General features: G+C 47.6%; 8 protein-coding genes and 3 non-coding genes across 11 annotated transcripts; 4 read left to right on the top strand and 7 right to left on the bottom strand.

Annotated features, from left to right (window-relative positions):
- Window positions 1–79: 79 nt before the first annotated feature.
- BKA55DRAFT_516977 (thymidylate kinase-domain-containing protein) lies at window positions 80–928 on the top strand (the record flags this gene model as incomplete). The annotated part of the gene is made up of 3 exons (XM_046188139.1): window positions 80–263; window positions 307–415; window positions 457–928. The coding sequence occupies 3 exons, from the start codon at window positions 80–82 to the stop codon at window positions 926–928; spliced, it is 765 nt and encodes a 254-aa protein (XP_046047205.1).
- Window positions 929–972: 44 nt separating this feature from the next.
- On the bottom strand, window positions 973–1,055 carry BKA55DRAFT_t207. The gene has a single exon. It is a non-coding gene; the product is annotated as a tRNA-Tyr (tRNA).
- A 440-nt stretch (window positions 1,056–1,495) lies between these two features.
- Window positions 1,496–1,582, top strand: BKA55DRAFT_t208. The gene has a single exon. It is a non-coding gene; the product is annotated as a tRNA-Tyr (tRNA).
- Window positions 1,583–1,676: 94 nt separating this feature from the next.
- Window positions 1,677–3,251, bottom strand: BKA55DRAFT_575455 (formyl transferase). Its single transcript, XM_046193384.1, has one exon. The coding sequence runs from the start codon at window positions 2,852–2,854 to the stop codon at window positions 2,003–2,005; it is 852 nt and encodes a 283-aa protein (XP_046047204.1). The 5' UTR covers window positions 2,855–3,251; the 3' UTR covers window positions 1,677–2,002.
- Window positions 1,795–1,879, bottom strand: BKA55DRAFT_t206. Its single transcript has one exon. It is a non-coding gene; the product is annotated as a tRNA-Tyr (tRNA).
- A 128-nt stretch (window positions 3,252–3,379) lies between the features above and the next one.
- Window positions 3,380–4,851, top strand: BKA55DRAFT_596071 (fungal-specific transcription factor domain-containing protein; the record flags this gene model as incomplete). Its single annotated transcript, XM_046195891.1, has 2 exons — window positions 3,380–3,743; window positions 3,851–4,851. 2 exons carry the CDS (start codon window positions 3,380–3,382, stop codon window positions 4,849–4,851), a joined length of 1,365 nt encoding a protein of 454 aa, XP_046047203.1.
- A 35-nt stretch (window positions 4,852–4,886) lies between these two features.
- Window positions 4,887–6,405, bottom strand: BKA55DRAFT_596070 (uncharacterized protein; the record flags this gene model as incomplete). Its single annotated transcript, XM_046195890.1, has 4 exons — window positions 4,887–5,403; window positions 5,445–5,903; window positions 5,935–6,028; window positions 6,210–6,405. The coding sequence occupies 4 exons, from the start codon at window positions 6,403–6,405 to the stop codon at window positions 4,887–4,889; spliced, it is 1,266 nt and encodes a 421-aa protein (XP_046047202.1).
- A 378-nt stretch (window positions 6,406–6,783) lies between these two features.
- On the bottom strand, window positions 6,784–10,400 carry BKA55DRAFT_648664 (transcription factor Opi1-domain-containing protein; the record flags this gene model as incomplete). Its single annotated transcript, XM_046197252.1, has 3 exons — window positions 9,486–10,400; window positions 8,361–9,400; window positions 6,784–7,707 (listed from the first exon to the last, which is right to left on the bottom strand). The coding sequence occupies exons 1-3, from the start codon at window positions 9,955–9,957 to the stop codon at window positions 6,784–6,786; spliced, it is 2,436 nt and encodes an 811-aa protein (XP_046047201.1). The 5' UTR covers window positions 9,958–10,400.
- Window positions 10,401–11,849: 1,449 nt separating this feature from the next.
- BKA55DRAFT_517692 (Mu homology domain-containing protein) lies at window positions 11,850–13,323 on the top strand (the record flags this gene model as incomplete). Its single annotated transcript, XM_046188208.1, has 5 exons — window positions 11,850–11,888; window positions 11,931–12,059; window positions 12,102–13,050; window positions 13,096–13,199; window positions 13,243–13,323. The coding sequence occupies 5 exons, from the start codon at window positions 11,850–11,852 to the stop codon at window positions 13,321–13,323; spliced, it is 1,302 nt and encodes a 433-aa protein (XP_046047200.1).
- A 69-nt stretch (window positions 13,324–13,392) lies between these two features.
- On the bottom strand, window positions 13,393–14,633 carry BKA55DRAFT_102368 (uncharacterized protein). The gene is made up of 3 exons (XM_046184677.1): window positions 14,442–14,633; window positions 13,643–14,399; window positions 13,393–13,600 (listed from the first exon to the last, which is right to left on the bottom strand). Exons 1-3 carry the CDS (start codon window positions 14,451–14,453, stop codon window positions 13,473–13,475), a joined length of 897 nt encoding a protein of 298 aa, XP_046047199.1. The 5' UTR covers window positions 14,454–14,633; the 3' UTR covers window positions 13,393–13,472.
- A 1,065-nt stretch (window positions 14,634–15,698) lies between these two features.
- BKA55DRAFT_596066 (UV-endonuclease UvdE-domain-containing protein) lies at window positions 15,699–19,252 on the bottom strand (the record flags this gene model as incomplete). The annotated part of the gene is made up of 6 exons (XM_046195889.1): window positions 15,699–16,145; window positions 16,189–16,422; window positions 16,465–17,051; window positions 17,095–17,170; window positions 17,584–18,717; window positions 18,761–19,252. The coding sequence occupies 6 exons, from the start codon at window positions 19,250–19,252 to the stop codon at window positions 15,699–15,701; spliced, it is 2,970 nt and encodes a 989-aa protein (XP_046047198.1).
- Window positions 19,253–19,480: the final 228 nt, after the last annotated feature.

Below are 19,480 nucleotides of genomic sequence, written 5' to 3'. Positions count from 1 at the left end.
CGCACTGTGTCCCACGTGAACCACTAACCAAAACAGTGTGAATATTTCGTCAGCAATCCACTTCCCCTCATCAACCATCATGGCTTCAATCAACGATTTAGCTACAGCCGCGATCGCGAGCTCTGATACTGCCGATGATTCGGCCCGGGGCGCATTCATTGTTTTGGAGGGTTTGGATAGAAGTGGAAAGACTACACAGGTGAAACTGTTGGAGCAGAGATTTGTTGAGGAGGGTAAAAAGGTCAAGGTTATGAGATTTCCTGGTAAGTCGCTGAAGAAGTGGTGAATTATGCTGATGATTTGTAGACAGGACTACACCAATTGGCCAAATGATTGATGGTTATCTCAAGAGTGATGTTGAGATGGATGATCATGTTATTCATCTTTTGTTCAGCGCAAACAGATGGGAAGCTGTGTGAGTATACGGTCTGTTACACTTCAATTCTGACTGTTTAGCAAACAAATTCAATCTCTGCTCGCTTCTGGTACTACAATTGTCTGCGATCGGTATTATCACTCAGGCATAGTCTACTCAGCCGCCAAGCAAAACCCCTCTCTGACCCTCCCCTGGGCACGAGCACCAGAACGCGGTCTTCCCCGGCCAGATCTTGTATTGTTTCTCGATCTGACCGAAGAGCAAGCTCAAGCACGAGGTGGCTGGGGTGGAGAAGTTTATGAACGATCTGATATGCAGAAACGTGTACGGGAATTATTCTGGGGTCTTAGTATGGGTGGGAAGGATGTTGCAGCGCAAGGACTTGGTTTGGATGAGGGCGAGGGTTGGACGCAGGAGGAAGAGGATCTGGTTGTTGTTGATGCGGGCGGGAGTGTGGAGGAGGTTGCTGAGGAGGTTTGGAAGAAGGTTAGGGGTAGGGTTGAGCAGGTTGAGAGAGGAGAGGTTGGAAGGACTGTGAGAGTTGTTAGGTGATGACGGGAGATATGTTTGGGACTGCAGATGAGAGCAAAAATGAATCCCCGAGACCTGGATCGAACAAGTGACCTTTCGGTGACGGTACAGTTACAGCCGAACGCTCTTCCAGCTGAGCTACTCGGGGATGACTCTGACGATCAGAAGAGTAGCTATGGCGATCGGCGAGGAAAGTTGGGTATATGGTGATTGTGGTTAATCGTGTGTCTTCATTGATGGGGTGAGCTAATCTGTAACAACGATTCGAACTGCGGTTTTGTGGAGTACTGAAGACTGGATGCAGTGGTTGAGGTATCCTCAAATGCAAGCTTGGTGTTGAGGCGTCGCATTGTGACACGGATGACGCAGGGTATTGTTTCATCTCATGTGATTGTCTTCAGATTCAAACTTTGCGATATCATTCCTCGCCCAAATATAACTTTCGAAACCAACTTCATTGCAAGCCAGCTTAGGGTAAGCCAACTGTAATGCTCAAATGTGCCTCAAGCAAAGACGCTGCGTATAGGTATAATTTATTCTCCCTCTCCCAACCAAGTCCAATGGCTATTCCTCCGGTTTCGGAGATTTCCCCGAATAGCTCAGCTGGAAGAGCGTTCGGCTGTAATTGTTAAGCATCTCACCGAAAGGTCACTTGTTCGATCCAGGTTTCGGGGAACTCATCTTTTTGCGTCTTTTCTTTATGACAAACTTCGTTTTGCTAGTTGGGTTTTTGTCGTACTGTGTCGTTTACTACGTTTTGCTTTATTGTTCCTGTAAATACTCTTTCTATTGCGGTCGCCAAATTGTGTTTCAGTTTGTGGGGAAAAAAAGTAGACCTTCACGACCGAACGAAGACAACAGTCAAATGCTACAAACAGCAAAAGAAATCCCCGAAACCTGGATCGAACAAGTGACCTTTCGGTGTCATATATCAGTTACAGCCGAACGCTCTTCCAGCTGAGCTATTCGGGGATTGGTAACAGCTCGTTCACTATCACCGCATACAGACGCCTCGAGAGTCATAGGTAAACACAACGATTCATGCACATCACCATAGTTCGCATAGAACTTCGTCAAAGTCAAATCAAACTTTTATTAATTAAAGACAACAGTCTTGTGTCCATTGAGGAACAATCTCCTCTCAGCATACCACCGCACAGCAGCAGCAAGTACTTGGCTCTCAACATTGGATCCCTCCTCAGACAACTCCTTAGGATTCATGCTGTGATCAACACGAGCAACCCGCTGCTCAATAATAGGACCCTCATCCAAATCAGCAGTCACAAAGTGAGCAGTAGCTCCGATAATCTTCACACCGCGCTCGTAAGCCTGGTGGTAAGGCTTGGCGCCCTTGAAAGAAGGCAGGAAACTATGGTGGATGTTGATGATGCGTCCGGACATGGCTTCGCAGAGCGTCGGCGAGAGAACCTGCATGTAGCGGGCTAGGACGATGAGCTCAATGCCGTGCTTCTTGCAGAGATCGAGGATCTGGCCTTCTTGCTGCGCCTTGGTGTCTTTTGTAACGGGGAGATGGTGGAACTCGATTCCGTAGCTCTCGGCGAGGGCGGCGTAGTCGGGATGGTTTGAAACGATGACGGGGACTTCCATGCGCAGTTGGCCGGTCTTCATGCGGAAGAGGAGGTCATTCAGACAGTGGCCGATCTTGGAGACCATGATGAGAACACGGGTCTTGCGGGCGACGGGTCGGATATCGTAGTCCATCTTGTACTCGCTAGCGAGCTTATCAAAAGCTTCGACGAGGTGCTCGGTGGATTCGGTCTCGGTAGGTCCGAAGTGAACACGCATGAAGAAGCGCTCGGAAACGGGATCAGAGAATTGCTGGAGGTCGAGAATGTTGTGCTTGTTGGCGGCAAAGATGCCAGTCACGGCATAGACGATGCCGGACTTGTCAGGGCATGACAGGGTGAGGATATGATCATTAGCCATGTTGAAGGCTATGCTGAGCGTTGAATTGACGGGAGAGAATTTGGTGTAAGTGAGAAAGAATTGATCGACGTATGTTAGCCTCCGTATGCCGACCGAGTATGACTCCGAGAACCCCACTGCGGGCTAACCCTCCACTATCGGAGATGTGTCGGGATGTGGCCATAGCCATTGAGGTATTGAATTAGCAGGAACATGAGGGAAATATGCTGTATTAAGAATCTATTGAATGGTAATGCGACGTAGATATCTGTGGACTGTACAGAGAAGTGTCTGTGATCGTCATGATGCATTGGTATGGCCGTTTAATATCCGTCTCCGCATGGCTGCAGGGTAACTGTAGGAATCCACTGATGAAATGTATTCAGACGTCAGATCACTGATAGAGCGAGATAGTAGCTATTCAAGGTTATCAATGAAAGAGGAAGGCTAATGCATGTCAAACATCGTCGGCCGTCACGTGGCGTTGATCGGAAGTCCATCCGTTCCCCACCATCAACGCTCAACTAACACCAACTGCAATGCATCATGTCAGGTGGCTCTCGGAGCCGAGATGGCTGCTTCAACTGTCGAAGACGAAAACGAAGATGTGACGAAGAGAAACCAACATGTCGACGATGTCAAAGAGCCGGGGATGACTGTATCTTTCCGAGTCCAGCTTCAGCATCGAATCCGTTAAAGTTTATCGTGGCGGCTTCAAATGATCATTATCTGGTACCGATTGATAACCAGAGCCATAGCTTTCTGAATCTTTCACCTCGGGAACTTGTTGCTATTTGCAATACGACTGAAGGAAAGGGAATTGTTTGGACACAGGAATCTGTTCCCCGCAGTTTATCACCGTTTGCCTTTGAGTCGGGACGTTCAGTCGAGAAAGCTCTCGTACAATATTGTATGTATCCTACAGCGACTAGTCACCTGCTAACAGATTAGATGTCGAAATAATCTCCAGGAGCAGAGTCTACGTGGATACCAGTCGGAATGGCTTCCGTACATCAGTCATTCCACGAATGTTTTACCAAGGCCCTTTGTTCTCCGCTGTCCTAGCCATGAGCGCAGCAGAATGGGCACAAAACATTGTTCCGGATGGAAGAGACTACCGTGCTCTGTCAATGCAGTACAAAGTCCGAGCTCTCCATGAATTACAACACGCACTTCCAGATCCCCAAGGCAGTGAAGGCAATCTTCTCACTTGTGTTCTTCTGGCATCTCTTGAAATCGCACATGGATCTTGTCCGACATGGCTTCGTCATCTTCAAGGCGCACTCGCTCTACTTGAGAGTTTCGGAAACAGTATTGACCCCAATGTGGCCGAGTTTGTACTCCAGTATTTCCGGTTTCGATATATTCTCATGGAGACTACACAACCTACTCACCAGGACTCTTTACACCAAGCAATGGCTGCTTTGGCCAAAGCTGAGGCTACACTCCCGCATTCTCGAAATCTGGTTGATGAACAGATTGGCTGCTCAATGGATCTCGTCGACATCATCAACGAAATATCGTCACTATCTACTCACGACATTTCCAAGGATCAACTGTACACAACAGGCCAGGAAATTGAACAACGACTCGAGGACCTCTCTTTTCAGGGCTCTGACGACTACCTCTTGCGAAGCGCCGAGTCTTTCAGAATTGCGGCCCAAATCTACCTCCGCCTTGTCTGTTACAACACAGCCATCACTCACCCATCAATTCTGGCACTTCATGAATCACTTCTTTCTTGTCTCTCCGATATCATCGTTGAAGGACAAACTCGAAGATCATTCCCCATGTGGCCACTGTTCTTGGCAGGCTGTGCATGCTCATCGGATGAGCAACGAAAGGTCGTGTTGGATCACTTCATGTTGATGGATAGTAAATGGCCCATTAGCAACATATCTGCTGTTTGGAATGCACTCAAGCTGATCTGGCATACAAGAGATCTTCAAGTATCGAGTACAAACCAAGACTGGAGGGAGATTATTCACAAGTTTGGGTGGAAGCTCTCGCTATCCTGAGATATCAATTCTATGCTCTAATGCGTCCGCACGCTCTACTTCCAACTCCCTTGACTTGCCATAGGATCCCTCGGTCCATCCCAAACTGGACACCAGGATTCTTTAGCCCCCTCGTCTGCTCTGGCTCTTGATTCCTCCACCATTCTCATGATAAACTTGCTGTCCTGTACCTCGTCTTGATCGTCCTGATCTCGAGACAGCCATCCCTCTCTTCGTCCGTCACCAGAGTTAAGTCGATGGTCAAGTGGTCGAACCTCATGAGATCCTGCACTTGCTGTTCTACCCGTTCGTAACCGTACAGGTTGACCCGTCAACATGGCCATTTCCACGTCCAAGTCAATCATTCCATCTGAAGGCCGATTCGGTCGAGAGGACATGTGTTCTGTGGACGAACTAATCCATCGGAAGCGTTTCTTGAACAAAGAGGTTCGTGTTCGCTCGCGTGGCCAATTCGGGTTTCGTTCTCGTCGACGCTTACGGACATGATGTTCGATCAGGAGGTTCAGAGATGGAAGACAGGCACAGACGAAGCCTATAGTAATCTCAAGAGCCCTACAATCGTTAGACATGCATTATCGGGTGACAAAACATACGTTAGAATGCCAATCGGCGTATAATCGACAGTGATATCATCCGAGTTCAAAAAGTCAACCGCTTTGGCAACACGGAACAGTGTCAATGCTGTGGCAATTCCACCAGCCCCTAAAAGCAAGACAATCTTGATCCTTTTTCCTATTGACATTCTGAGTTTCCAAGTCAAAGGTATTGGAATCAAAAGAATAACCAAGTCGGCGACAATCGATAGGGCTAGATCTGAAAAGAAGATCTTTCGTTGGTTGAGACATCGTGCGTTTCTGACATCTGGATCCCAATATGTCCGGATAGGATAACAGTTGACAATTCGAAGGATTTGAATCGGAATGCATGCCACCAATAAAGCCCATATCAAGATCTTGATTCCCTTGGCGACTCGTGGTTCGACAGCAAAAACTCGTGCCATCAGAAGTAGAATGGTCGCTTTGGTGAAAAAGGCAGCTGGGATATAGACAACCCTACTGGCGTAAAACCACTGATTTGTTAGACCGATCGTGTGACACTTGGCTACTCACCTTTAGCCAGTTGTAATATTCTGGTTTACGAATCTCCCAAGCATGATAACCTGCTCCATATCGGGCCACTATCTTGTTAGTGACGCAACAAAAAGAGAAATGGACGTACTCATGAAAACAGTGACGCAGTATATGATGGAGGTGATCTAAAGGTTAGCAATAGCCACATATTAGGTGTCTGGTCATACAAATGCTGCTATACATGTCCCTAAAACTGTCAGCTTTGTTCAACATCAGATATCGACATACAATCTTCTAATCCAGAATTCCGACTAATCGTTCGCTTCACATAAACTCGTATTATAAAAAGTAATGTAATAAAGAATACACAGATAGCCGTCAAGACAATGTTCAACGTCCAGTAAACATCTTCAGGATTGTTATAGTCGGCTACAACCCCAGGGGGGGCATTTCGATTCGAGTCGGGACCTGTTGCATTCCACATATCGTGGAAATGAAGCTAAATTCATTGTAATTGTAGATACAGGATGATGGGAGGCGATGAATACTTGATATCTGAGAGTCAAGCTTTAACTAGTGGATCACCGGGGACCCAGCCGTCAACGATCAACGCCACTAACGGTTGGTGCTGAACTTTGTTTCTGTTACAGGGCTTCCTTTGGTTGAGGTCACTGCAATGACTCAAGGCGACGGGTTAGGTCGTTGATCCTGTGGCGTAATTCGGCAAACATGTTCTTGATGACATACGCGAACGGTTAGAGGTAAGTTGGCCGATATGGAGGAGAATTGATCTTGGCGACAAGGCTGTACGATCTGACGAAGGTCCCGAGTTGTGTCGGATATTGTAGTGAGGAAGTCAGCGCTACCCCCCGTGAGTGCAGCTTGAGGCTGCATATAGCATTGTCCCAAGTTCGTCAACATCTTCCAACCATCGATCTACCCGCCGTCGTTGTCGTTTTATCTGTTCCTCACTCATTCCATCTGGAAATGGCCACAATTCATCCAGTCGAAAGGGTTCACTTCCCCATTCAGCCAGATGAGAGTTGTAGGTCTGTTCCCATCCATTGCGATCAGCTTGCCATAGATATTTGCTCGATGGCGAATATAGTCCCCTCAACTCAGTTCCCAGATACGTGGTGAGACCATCATGAGCTGATAATACATTGTCCAGAAAGTACATGGTGTATAGTGTTCGTCTCTTGGCCTCAGCCATAATCCATGATTGCCATTTTGGTCGGATACCTCGTTGTTCTGCCGTACATACAAGTCCTTCACGAGAGGTCGCACATGCAATCTCTTGGAGGTTGATCATTGCCTGACGAAGAAATGGCATTGAAGGGCCCAGGTGGAAGAACAGAACCATGGAATAGATGAGGTACGCTTGAAACACTCCAACAAGATTGATGCCGTCATATGTCCCTCGCTCTTCGTAAAGTCTTGTCATTTCTCGCTGGAGAATATCTGCGGCAATACTCACATTGCCAGGTAAAGGGTCGCATATTCGGACCAGAGTAAAACAGGTTGAGAGTGGCACCAATGATTGCTGCATAGGATGGATGAATGGTGGGAGACGACCTCGAATTGCTGTCGAGGCATACGATTTCAGCATTCGATAGACAAAATTGATGACACTCTGAGTGTAGTTCTTGGGCGATTGACCAGGCAGAGGAACATAAGAGTTGAGCCATCGGTTCTTGATGTCGTCACTGTTGATAGGACACACAAGGTCCAGTGGATCAAAGTCAAGGTCGCCAGTTGGAGTGTCTGTTGTCTGGAGTGAGCTCTGCTCAAAGTCCAGAGTGTCCGACGTGTTCGAGTTTTCCCAATTGCTCTCTGAGTTCCCAGAGTGCTGCAAATCTACGATACTCGGCTCTCGAAATCTTCCAGGATAACTGCATGTTAAACCCCGCAAGGCGCATCGCCCACAAGTTTCTTTGCGATCACATTTTGTTTTGGCGGTTATACAATGTTGACAAGCTTTGACTCGAGTGGTGGAATATCTTGGAGGTGCCATGATTGAGTGATCGAGTTGCATCCAAAGAGTCTTAAATAGCCGGTACTGTGTTGTTCCGACCCGCACATCACATTCAGGTGTCTGAAAGATGATAACCATCAGACAGCCAATCAATAATTGACCATATGCTGAAAGCAAGCTCATATTCGTTGCTACAAAGCCAACCAAACGCCAGAAACAAAATCCAACTCGCTCGTCACCAACTGGTCGTTTGTCATTCGAATAAGAATGCAGTTCCTCGTGATATTGGAACTCGCAGGTATCACCGCCACTTCGTTTGTCGTTTCCAATTAACCCATTTTCACATCCCCATTGACCTCAGTTTGAGGAAGCATTGGCTTCTCATCTTCTTGAGCTCTTCGTTTGCCCATACGGTCGAGCCATTGCTCAGCGCTGACAATTGTTCCATCTACAACACCACTTACTTGAACAACCATGTCCAAACCTTCTTTGGCCAGAACCAAAACCTTGTGTGCACCTTCAGTGAGAGCAGTCTCGTTATCTTGTTGCCCGGCATTCCTGTCGGTCATGGTGGCGACACGGAATCGTTGGGGTAGACTAGTGAGATGACGTCGCACAAGAATTCGTGCATTTTCAGGCAATGCGCCTCCTGCGTATTTTGACACAGTGTTGATAGCTTCTCGAAGGGTTCTGAGGACGTCGCCCTTGAGGTTTGAGATGCGAGCAGCAAGTTGAGAGCGAGATTCAGGATCAGCTCGTTCGCCAGCTTGTCCATCTGGTACCTTTTCGTACTCTTCAAGGGTAGTCTTTAGGGCTGAAATCACGCGAGCAATGTGATCATTGGCCCAGCGAAGCCATTGTAGGCAATATTTGAGACTTCGCAGACTCTCCTGATTCATAGCGACACTGAGACCAGAAGTAGACGTAATCAGACGTGATTGCCAAGCGCTGTTTGGTCGGGATGGTCGTGGTGAATTGGCATCAGTCTCGGTATATGCGGGTGATCGCAACTCGTCGTAAGCAGGAAGAGTATCGACGGTGCTTGTAGTTGACATGCGACGAGACATGGTCTTTGAAGACGGTGAAGGTGCTGTATCCATCTGTTCATCGCTCATTTGTTGCATTCCTTCACTCTCGAATCGTTTGTTGCTGACGGCTTCATCCTCGTCCGTTTTGCGTCGCTTCTTGCTGTTGCCAGTTTCCAAGTCTGACGTTGAACTGTTTTGCCGTCTTCCAGCGCCCAAAAACCATCTGACACCTCCTTCAACACCGGTTACTCGACCAACCGAACCAACGGTATTCGCAATAGGTGTTAGGTATCCTTCAACATATTCGGCGCCAGATCGAAAACGCGGTGAAAAGTTCTTGGCACCACCATATGCCGAAGTGGCGCCCTCAATTGTACTCGCCAATAATGGATGAGTCGTCGTAAGTAGAGACAGAAGCGGTTCAGGCTGTGGAGATTGTGGTTGATTCGATTGAATCCCAGAAGTCGGTGGACTAACTGGAAGAGAGGAATTTCTATGAGGTGGTGAAGATATAAAGTCTATGACGTTAGAAATGATTTTTGATCAGAACTGACAACATACCTGCTCTCAAATCACCAAGCGCCTCAGCTGCCAGTCGTACATCTGGATCATCAAGGCTGACGCTACCAGCCCTCGCATCAAGACGATCAGGAGAAGCAGCGCTCACAACACTGTTGCTACTCCCGTCAAGATCCATTCGTGTCGGACTATCAATACTATGCGCGAGGACTGGCGGATAAGGCATAGGGTGTAAAGGAAGCCAAGCTTTTGTTGGTTCCAAAGCCATTTCGCTCGTAAGCGAACTCAGAGGTGGTAACTTGGTATCGTTATCGGCTTCGAATCTAGCCAAAGGAGGCAAAGAAGTTGGTATATCGGTAGGAACATCAGGAAACTTTATCGCATTTGGTGAAGCGACATTGGAATAAGCTGGAGGAGAGAATGCCATTAGAGATTGAGGTGGTCGAGCAGGTGGTGGTCCGAGGACATGACGAGACTCGGTCTCCCGATCAGGAAGCATGTGATTGCGCTCCATGGTCGGCGATAACACGGATATGTCAACTAAGCATCGAAAGAAACGGCCAGTGGCCGCAAATAATATCGCAAAGAAACAAAAGAGAAAAGAAAGGAATACTGATATTGATGATGGAGCGGAGATGTTGGGGGAGAGAATGGATTGGGAATGAGAGGAGCGATCGTGGGGGGACAAGACGAGAAACCTGTTAACGTCAGGCGCTCGCGGGACCTTCTTTCCTGAGCTGCAGGGACCGGCTGAACAAACAAGCCCAGCGCACGACGATAACCCACTAAAAACCGGGCCGGCTACAGTGGCTTCAGGTGACTTGTTTTAGAGGCGTAGTGGGGAAGATCGCTAAGAGAGCTGGACCCAATATCAGGGCATCATCGCAAGATATACCATTCGCTTGACTATGATGCGATAAATTTGTTGGGCCTAGGTTTTGTCCGCAGCATCACAAGATCAATTCAGCTCAACGTTCAACGTCGAAGCTAAAGTCACTAGGAATTGTACCTGAAGCCCCTCTGGGCCTCTAGCACGTGTCAAAACTGGGGATGATGATGCACCGACATCACATGCAAAGAAGTATACTCATCGTCACAATTGTTAAGCGGGTCGCCCGAGTCATGAGCAATCCACTAACAATATCAACTCAAGCACATGCCACAGAGGATTATATCCTTTTCCTGATGCGTTTGAATGTTATTTTTCCATCCAATGGAATTGTCTGATAACGTCAGATGCGATTGCTCATTGATTGCTCATCCTGAGCTATGCTAATATGTTCCTTTTCAAGTAAGGTTGCATTTGCATTACTCTTTATCCAAACCAGTCGGCATTCGGTTACTTTACGGACCTGTATTTGGTCTCCGATGTGTAACTGATCAACATGTGAATTTGACATGTGTCAATGATACGGTGTCATTGTGCGGATAGCGATATGATCGTGACGGGTGAAATTGGACAACTTGTACTGATATCTTGGACCCTGAATCGGTTGAACGGAGGTATCATGTCTGCACGGACTGAGTTGAGTTCTGAATCTCAAACACTGAAATTACTCCGTCATAGTCGTTTGGTGTAAATTGTGAGCTTGGAGACTGTTGGAGGACCTCGCGTTCGACTTGGTGATAAACGCTAGATGGATGCACCGGTCACAAGCTCATTGGACATGATCTTGCAAATTTAACTTTGCCACGATCTTTACGAATGCCCAATTGTGACAACCACGAAGATCCCTGATTTCAGATCTCGTCAGAGCAAAGGCCCTGGATCAAGTCGAGGACCCTCGGTTCACGATACCCCAACAAAGTCGTGGCTGAGGTCACCTGCCACGTTACCCCAGATCGAATGTCTCAATCACGAATTGTATGTCCGGCTCCTCTGACACCGCCAAAGCAACTAATAATACTCGGGCAGTTCTTAATGGAGCCAGGTCTCCCTCTCCGCACCACGAAATCGCAGCTCACATCAACGGCTCCACGGCTGAAATGACAGAATGCCATTCGGTTGCAGGCTAGGTAATGGTCTGCACTGTCTAGAGGGTGCGTTGAAGAGAAGAGAAAACAAACAGAGACCAAAAAAAACCAAAGCTTTTATCAAAATTTCTGATCCATCTCTCACGTGACGTGAAGCTCAAGCTACCCCACCAATATCCGATATTCTACCGTGTCGTCACCAGCTGGAATGACCAGGCATCCAAAAGATGCCAGCGAAACAGCTTAACCAACGAAACGATTGCGCCTCGGACCATGATGATTGCCTGCACTTCTCTGTAGTCCTTAATTACTATTCAGCCTCTCTTTATTTATTGTTGTTGTTTTGCTCACTGCGCATGACCTCTTCATCTTGAACTTGACCGTCGCATCTTATCGCGACCTCCTTTCCGCTTCATCGCCAAGACATCGAATATGGCATCCGCACTCTTCTTTCTAGATCTCAAGGGCAAGGTGTGTTGAACGCCATTGAATATGACCTCGCTGACAATTTAGACCCTTCTTGCCCGTAACTATCGTGGTGACATTCCCATGTCAGCAGTTGAAAAGTTCCCCGTACTCCTTTCAGAAGCTGAGGAAGATTCCTCTGCTGTTCCACCATGCTTCTCCCATGAAGGCATCAACGTATGTACTCTCCATGCTTGGAGGCTTCTGCTGACCGAATAGTACCTCTACATCCGCCATAACAACCTCTACCTCCTCGCCCTTACGAAACGAAACACGAATGCCGCCGAAATCCTCCTATTCCTTCACAAGATCGTCGAGGTCTTTACCGAGTACTTCAAAGCTTTAGAAGAAGAATCCATTCGAGACAACTTTGTCATCATCTACGAACTTCTCGACGAAATGATGGATTTTGGTTATCCTCAAACAACAGAATCCAAGATCCTTCAGGAGTACATCACCCAGGAATCTCACAAGCTCGAGATTCAAGCTCGACCACCAATTGCTGTTACAAACGCTGTGTCATGGCGATCAGAGGGTATCCGTTACCGCAAGAACGAAGTATTCCTCGATGTTGTCGAGTCTCTCAACCTTTTGGTGTCTGCAAACGGCAATGTCCTTCGATCAGAGATTCTTGGCGCTATCAAGATGAAGTGTTATCTCAGTGGTATGCCCGAGTTGCGTCTAGGATTGAACGACAAGGTCATGTTTGAGACAACCGGCCGAGCCACCCGCGGTAAAGCTATCGAAATGGAAGACGTCAAGTTCCACCAATGTGTACGACTATCACGATTCGAAAACGACCGAACCATCTCCTTTATCCCCCCTGACGGCGAATTCGAGCTCATGTCTTACCGTCTCAACACTCAAGTCAAGCCTCTGATCTGGGTTGAATGTGTTGTCGAATCCCATTCAGGCTCTCGAATCGAATACATGCTCAAGGCTAGAGCTCAATTCAAGCGCCGCAGTACTGCCAACAATGTCGAAATCGTGGTTCCTGTTCCAGATGACGCCGATAGTCCTCGTTTCCGAACAAACATTGGATCCGTTCATTACGCCCCCGAGCAAAGTGCCATTGTCTGGAAGATTAAACAATTTGGCGGTGGCAAGGAATTCCTCATGCGTGCTGAGCTGGGCCTGCCAAGCGTGAGAGGAGATGATGAACAAGGTGGTGGTATGATGGGTGGTTTCGGCGGTAGTATGGGAGGAGTCGGAGGTGTGGGTAAGGGTGCCAAACGACCTATCCAGGTCAAATTTGAGATCCCTTACTTTACCACAAGTGGTATTCAGGTTCGGTATCTAAAGATTACCGAGCCAAAGGTACGAAATTCGTCAAATATTCGATCAAGACTAACAATTGCAGTTGCAATATCCTTCGCTTCCTTGGGTTCGATACATTACCCAATCTGGCGATATTGCTGTACGACTTCCTGACGCAGTCTGAGTCGACTATACATAACCGAGCCGTGATTCACGGTCCTACACCTGGCCTCATGTATGGGGATAACGATGGGGCAGACTGCAGAGCAGGGGGCTTCATACGGAATAATAGACTAAATCAATTCAAGCTTAAGTTGATGTCAAACATTTGGGTCAATCTCGAACAATAGCCCTCTCCCACTCAAAACTGCGGAGATCTTCTCGAGTTGAGTATTGGTTGTCTGGGTCAAAAAACACCTTGACAATAAATCCTTTTGGATCTTCACAAGCTGTTGGGGGGTCTATGGTCGTTAGCTATATCAGCAATCCAGTGGACAACTTACGTCCTCTGGGAGCATCAGGACTTGTCCAAGCTCCGTGTTTCCATAATCGACTGTGTCCAAGAAATACACTTTCTATCGAATGGTTGCTCATCTCACTGCCTGGAGGTGCATTCAATGCCATGAGCCCCAGAACAATAGGCAGTTCTCCTCCAAGGCCTACTGAGTGTGGTGCATCACGTCGAGGTGCTTTGTAGGTCATAGGGAGTAGGCCAGGAATCCAAGCGGGAGATCTGCCAGCAACGTGTAGCAAAGGACCAGGCCCAGGACCCATGGTACTGGTAATGGTGCTCACTTGAGAGAGTCCGGGGGTTGATGGTGGATGAAATACACGTAGGAGTTCCCAGTTTGATGTGGTAACGAGAGGGTCTTGCTCGGCTACCATGATTGGAAGAAGGGGATTGCAAGCAGCAACTCCAAACGTTTTATACTCTTCAGCCGGGTAGTAATGTCCATATTGATCTGTGATGCAGGTTCCGCGGCCGTCCACTCTCAGTAATTGTCCTTCGGATGCTGGAAGCGTGGAAGCGTCTCGAAACCATCGCCAATCCGTTGCTTCTGAGACTTCGCCGTTCTTGTAGCGCATGACTTTGCTTGGGACTTCGCCGCGGTAGTAGTTTGGCGAGCTGGGTGGAATAAGGTGAAGATAATCGTCACGTCCTGGGTTGTGGATGACGAGTTTGTTGGTGATAAACAAGAAGCCCGGGCTAGGTTGGCTTGAAGAGCTTCCTTTTCGGCTTGAGCTATGCTTCGATGTTTTCTGACAGTGTTAGTTGAGCTTAGAGCTGAGCTTTCAGCGTACCTGTTTCAACATGATCACTATTTGACTTGGAGATCATCTGTCGATCACACTTGAGCAATTGCCATTTTTATAAACTCACTCATCCGCAGAGCCTCATCTCGGATTTACCACTTGGGCTTCCTCGGTCACTAAACCATTAAGGAATCCCGACTTCCGGTGATAGAAGCAATAAAGTGGGAGAATGACGCCACCATACATCCACTGTCAGCTTTCCTGCACTCTGCCAGACATCTTCACATACCCTTAAAGCCTATTCAAGACTTCTTGAATTGAGGATTGGTGCCACGCTTCATGGTACTTCTGTATGCTGTGGGCAGGAAATACTGGAGAGCATACCCCAGTTCATGCAACATCACTGCGGCCCGACCCCTCTTACGCTTCTTCTGCTTGACACCGGTTGACCCATACTCCACGGATAGATGGACTGTAGACCCCAACCGGACACTCCCACCGGGTAAGTATCCCATACTGGCCAATGGGTGAGATTCGATCTTGATGTCGATCAGTTGTTGGCGCTAACCCTTGATAATCTGGTGACTTGCGACTTGGCAACGTTGGATTTATGCGACAAGAGCTGAATTGCATCTGAGGCCAGAAGGACATCGGTGTTTCCGCAAGACATGTGTGTCTTGAAGTCGTGTGGGACCTCGACAGGTGACCAGGAAGCAACCAATGTTCAAGCCTCTTCTCTGATGGTGTTGAGTTCGGGATCATTCAAGTCCGAGCATTAACTGTATGCCTTGTGCTCGCTTGCAAGTCTTTGGGGGTGGCGTACACCGTAAGATGGTTAAATGTAACCGAGACAGATCGTCGATTGAATAGCTCAACAGCGAGGCCATCAACATGGTGGACTCGTGTTTCAACCGTTATCATACATCTCCGGTTGAAGTTTGTATGGCGCGAGTGCGGAACCGCGTCTAGCGAGGCATTTCTTGTAAAGTGAGAGCAGAGCAGACTTCTACTCCATGTCTCAGCCGGACTGTAAGCTCAACAGTGCTTGGGGGGCTGGATTGATCTAGACCAATTGTTTGTCAGCATATCTCGCTGTGTGGTTGAGCAACTTGAGTTTCATCAATGTGGTCGCTGATCAGAAGGAAGAAGTTGGAAAACAATATGTGCAAGATATGAATCATTTAAATAGTAGATAATTGTGATTTTGATTGGAATTGTTGCCTTGCGGATGGTTCGCAATCGCCTTCTGCACCTCTTGCATGAGAGGAGAGGAAACAAGATCTATCACATAACCCCGCTGATGGATCAACCAGATAGCTTTGTACGCTTGGCTGGTCCAGATTCGTCGTCCATTGTCATCTCAACGTCTCCAGAAGATACTGTAATGGCTTCTTGAAGCAGTTTCTTCTCTCCAAGTCTGACCACAATAGCCATGCGAGTTCGTTGGTTGAGGGCTTGCTTGAGTAGGTTTTCGTCTTCGGAAATGTTTGTCGGGTATCTCGCTACAAGAGCCTCCAGTATCTTGACCAGTACAGCTTGATGGATCTCGTCTCTCTTTCGCTTGTCGGGGATAGCGTTGGGCTGTGCTTTCTTGATGCCTTTGAGGAATGTCTTGAGTTGTTCCTGGAGATCTTCGGGCATGCTTTCGAATCGAGCAGGCTCGACAAAGGTGCCATCCGAGTTGACCTCGCCTGTTTCTCGCTCCAAAACGAATGTGTCTTCGAATTCTTCGTCCTCCTCGAGAGCGCCACGCTATTCAGGTTAGCTGAGTCATCTGCAAGTGCATGTAACCTACAATCTGCTCCAAGACTTGACTTGAGATGCCAAAGTTGGAGGTCAAGGCTGATTCAACAATGTCCCAAGGAATCTCAACAACATCATAACGAGAATGCTTCTCGGTAACGTATCCATATCGTCTTAGGAGCTCCGAGTTCGGGTGAGGGCCATAGTAGTTGAGAATCTCTTCACCCGCCTTGATCGGTCTTAAACTGGTCACGGTAAGACTCTCCTCTTCATGGTTGACGTGAGCCTATTCTGTTAGCTTTGCCAATCATCAAAGACATTCACCTACATTGAACTCGGCATCGGCATTCAGAATGTCCGCCATTGGTACCATTCCCATCATCGACTTTCCATCTCGGTCCTCAACCCAACCATCCGCCTCTTCCTCTTCTTCCTCATCATTTTCAAGATCGAAAGCATACGACATGATGGTGCTGCCCATCCGGTGGGCAATCTCGATAAGCTCTGTGTCAGTCTTGTTTCCAGCATTGAAAATCTCAGAGTTGCTTCGAATAATAGGAAGCAGTGTCTTTTGAAACATATTCTCAGCATCAGCCTTGCCGATCTTGTGTCGCATATGGCTGGCTTGAAGTTGGTCAAGCTCATTATCGGACCAAAACATGGGCGTATCAAATGACGAAGGAAGAACATCAAAATAAGGCTTCCATTTGGAGTTGTCGCCTTGTAGGTACTCGTAAATCATGATGAGGATGAGCGAACTCCACGAATCCAGTCCTGGTGCATCATCATCATCAGGCTTGTCGAGATCAAAAGCATCCGGGATCTTTTTTGGCAGCTCCGAGGTTTCAACATTGATGATTCCTTTTCTCGGAATGGTAAACAGAGTTGTTTCCGCAGGGATATCCTCGAGAGCGACTGTTTTGTTAGCTTGACCCTGCAGGCATGTATGAGCACCTACTTATACCACGACCAGCATTGCGATCACGAAGATCAACAATTTTAATGGCGTCGGAGAATGTAGCATCTGGCAAAGACTTGAACCAGCGCAAAAAGCTCTCGCTTGTTCCGTGAAAATTTGTAGAACCCATCTTGTTTGTTGTAAAAAGAAAAGTTGAAGCTTGACTTGGGAAACTTGACTTGGGAAGGTCTTGAAAACTTTTCTGGATACCTCCTACCCTGTATATTCCTGCACCTCGATTTTCAACACCACACAATTGAACACAATATTCATGCATTATCTTTATTAATAGTACAATATTTACATGAAATTACAAACATTAACCACGCGTAATCATTCATCTCCATCCTGCTTCATCACAGGTGTCCCATCTTTGCCCTCCTTTACCTTCTTGATCTCTCGCTTCTTCGGTCTTAACCATTCTTCCATACCTTCAGGCCAATACACTCTTGCCTGAGGACCCCCCATACCGAAATCTTCAGCGCTGACAATCTTTTCAGGTACCTGAATATCATCCTCCACTTCTCCGTTGACGCCGTTTGCTTTTCTGCCCTTCTTTGCCTTCTTTTTGACGGCTTTTCGTGATTCGTCTGGTCGTTCATATGGTACAATGTTGTTAAAAGTGTCCCAACCTGGCAGTTTAAAAGTTCGCATCAATTCGAAAACAGCTTGCTCTTTATCCTTGGCTTCAATCATTAAATCCATGTCGGGGGCACATGGTGGGAGACTTTTGACTCTGGCGGAATGCTTGCGACGATCTCTTGGTGTGACAGCACTGGAAGTCTGCTCGCTGTAATGCATTTTCTGAGTAATTCCCTTCTTGGTCCATGTAGCCTTGATGCGGTCATAAAGATCGATAATGTCTTTGGAACCCTCTCTTATCGATGGGTCGAATATGATGTTGTGATGGTGGTAGTCGAGTACAAGAGGAATGTTGAGCTCCTCGCAAACAGGCAATAAATCGTGAACACTCCATGCGACATCGTCATTCTCCAACACCAAGCGTCGCTTGATACTGTCTGAAAGTTTGGCGTAGTTCTCTTTGAATCGGTCAATAGTTGCTTGCTTGTCGCCATAAGTGCCACCCATGTGAAGGATCATGACAGCATCGCGGTCAAGTTGTTCAGGAAGTTTGAGTAGAGTGAGCATCTCATCGTGATATTCCAGATCGCGCATGGCGGCGGCAACAACTTCTTTGCGTGGGGAACCAATCTGTGTAAATTGTCCAGGATGTGTTGTTAAACGATGATTCAGCTCTCCAGCTACTTTGCCAGCTTCCGCCAGCACCTCTGACGCAAAGGGCGCTAGCTTGTAACCATGTTCTGGATGACTTGCAAATGGAAACATTTCACTACTCAGTCTCATGAATCTGATGCCGTACTTGACATTCCATCGAATCATTTTGACAATATCTCTTGCATTCGCTAAGCCCAACTCTTGTACATATTTGAGTCCCCGTTCGTGGTCTGCGGGTTTGTTCTTGTCTGGCCGGTTCTTGGTAGGATGTTCTGGTTCATCAGGGTTTGCTAACGGATGTCGGTGTTCAATAATGGAAGCCATGCGACAGGTCCTCGAAGAAAAGACGGCAGGGGTTGCATTGCGCAAGTATGTATTCAGGCAGGCCTGTAAAGTCAGTAATGTCTAGAAGTTACAATGCCAAACTCACATATCCTAACCTTCCTTTCCATGGTAGAGGAAGAATTTCACTGTTCACAGGGGGAGGCCTGCTGGCACCTCGGTCCATGCCGTCGTCTTCCCCTTTGGCATCAGCGACATCGCCAGCAGCGCGTTTGGCGTCGTACTCATCCAGTGGCACAGAGCTGACAGCTTTTGGTTTCCCGTCCAAATTTCCTCGAGGAACAACAGTATCCTGGTTCGGCGAGTACATTTTTGGTCGAATATCAGGTTCGTTGGCGGCTTCCTTCTTGACTTGAAGGTCTGAGGACTCAACGGCAAGTCGTTGTGTTCGGACGGCAGTCTGTAACTTTTGTTCCATCTCGCTCAGCTCGCGCATGGCTTCTTCGACACCTTTGCCTGTATCCCAGACAGCCTTTGCTTTCTTTGGATCAGAAGCTTTCATCGAATTTGATGCGTCTGCCTTTGGGCGTTCGGCAGCATCCTTTATTCTTCGGCTGCTTCTTCTGGGAGCATCAGGCATCTCAGGTACCGGAGGTGACGGATGAGCACCGGTTCTTTTCCGTTTCTGTGTCATGGTCGTGCTGTATGCTCTACCAACTGAAAGTCGCAGGGAAAGAAGCCTTCCAGCAGATGTCAAGAAACGAGATGACATACGTCAATTGATGTATTGAGGAAGAATTGAATGTCATGAGGCGAAGGCAGTTAAAAGTCGACAGGCCAAGTACCTGATAAATTCGGCAACGAACAT

This window comes from Fusarium redolens, assembly GCF_020744475.1.
Source record: "Fusarium redolens strain MPI-CAGE-AT-0023 chromosome Unknown BKA55scaffold_12, whole genome shotgun sequence".
Taxonomy (NCBI): Eukaryota; Fungi; Ascomycota; class Sordariomycetes; order Hypocreales; family Nectriaceae; genus Fusarium; species Fusarium redolens.
This window is presented reverse-complemented; position numbering and strand designations above follow the sequence as displayed.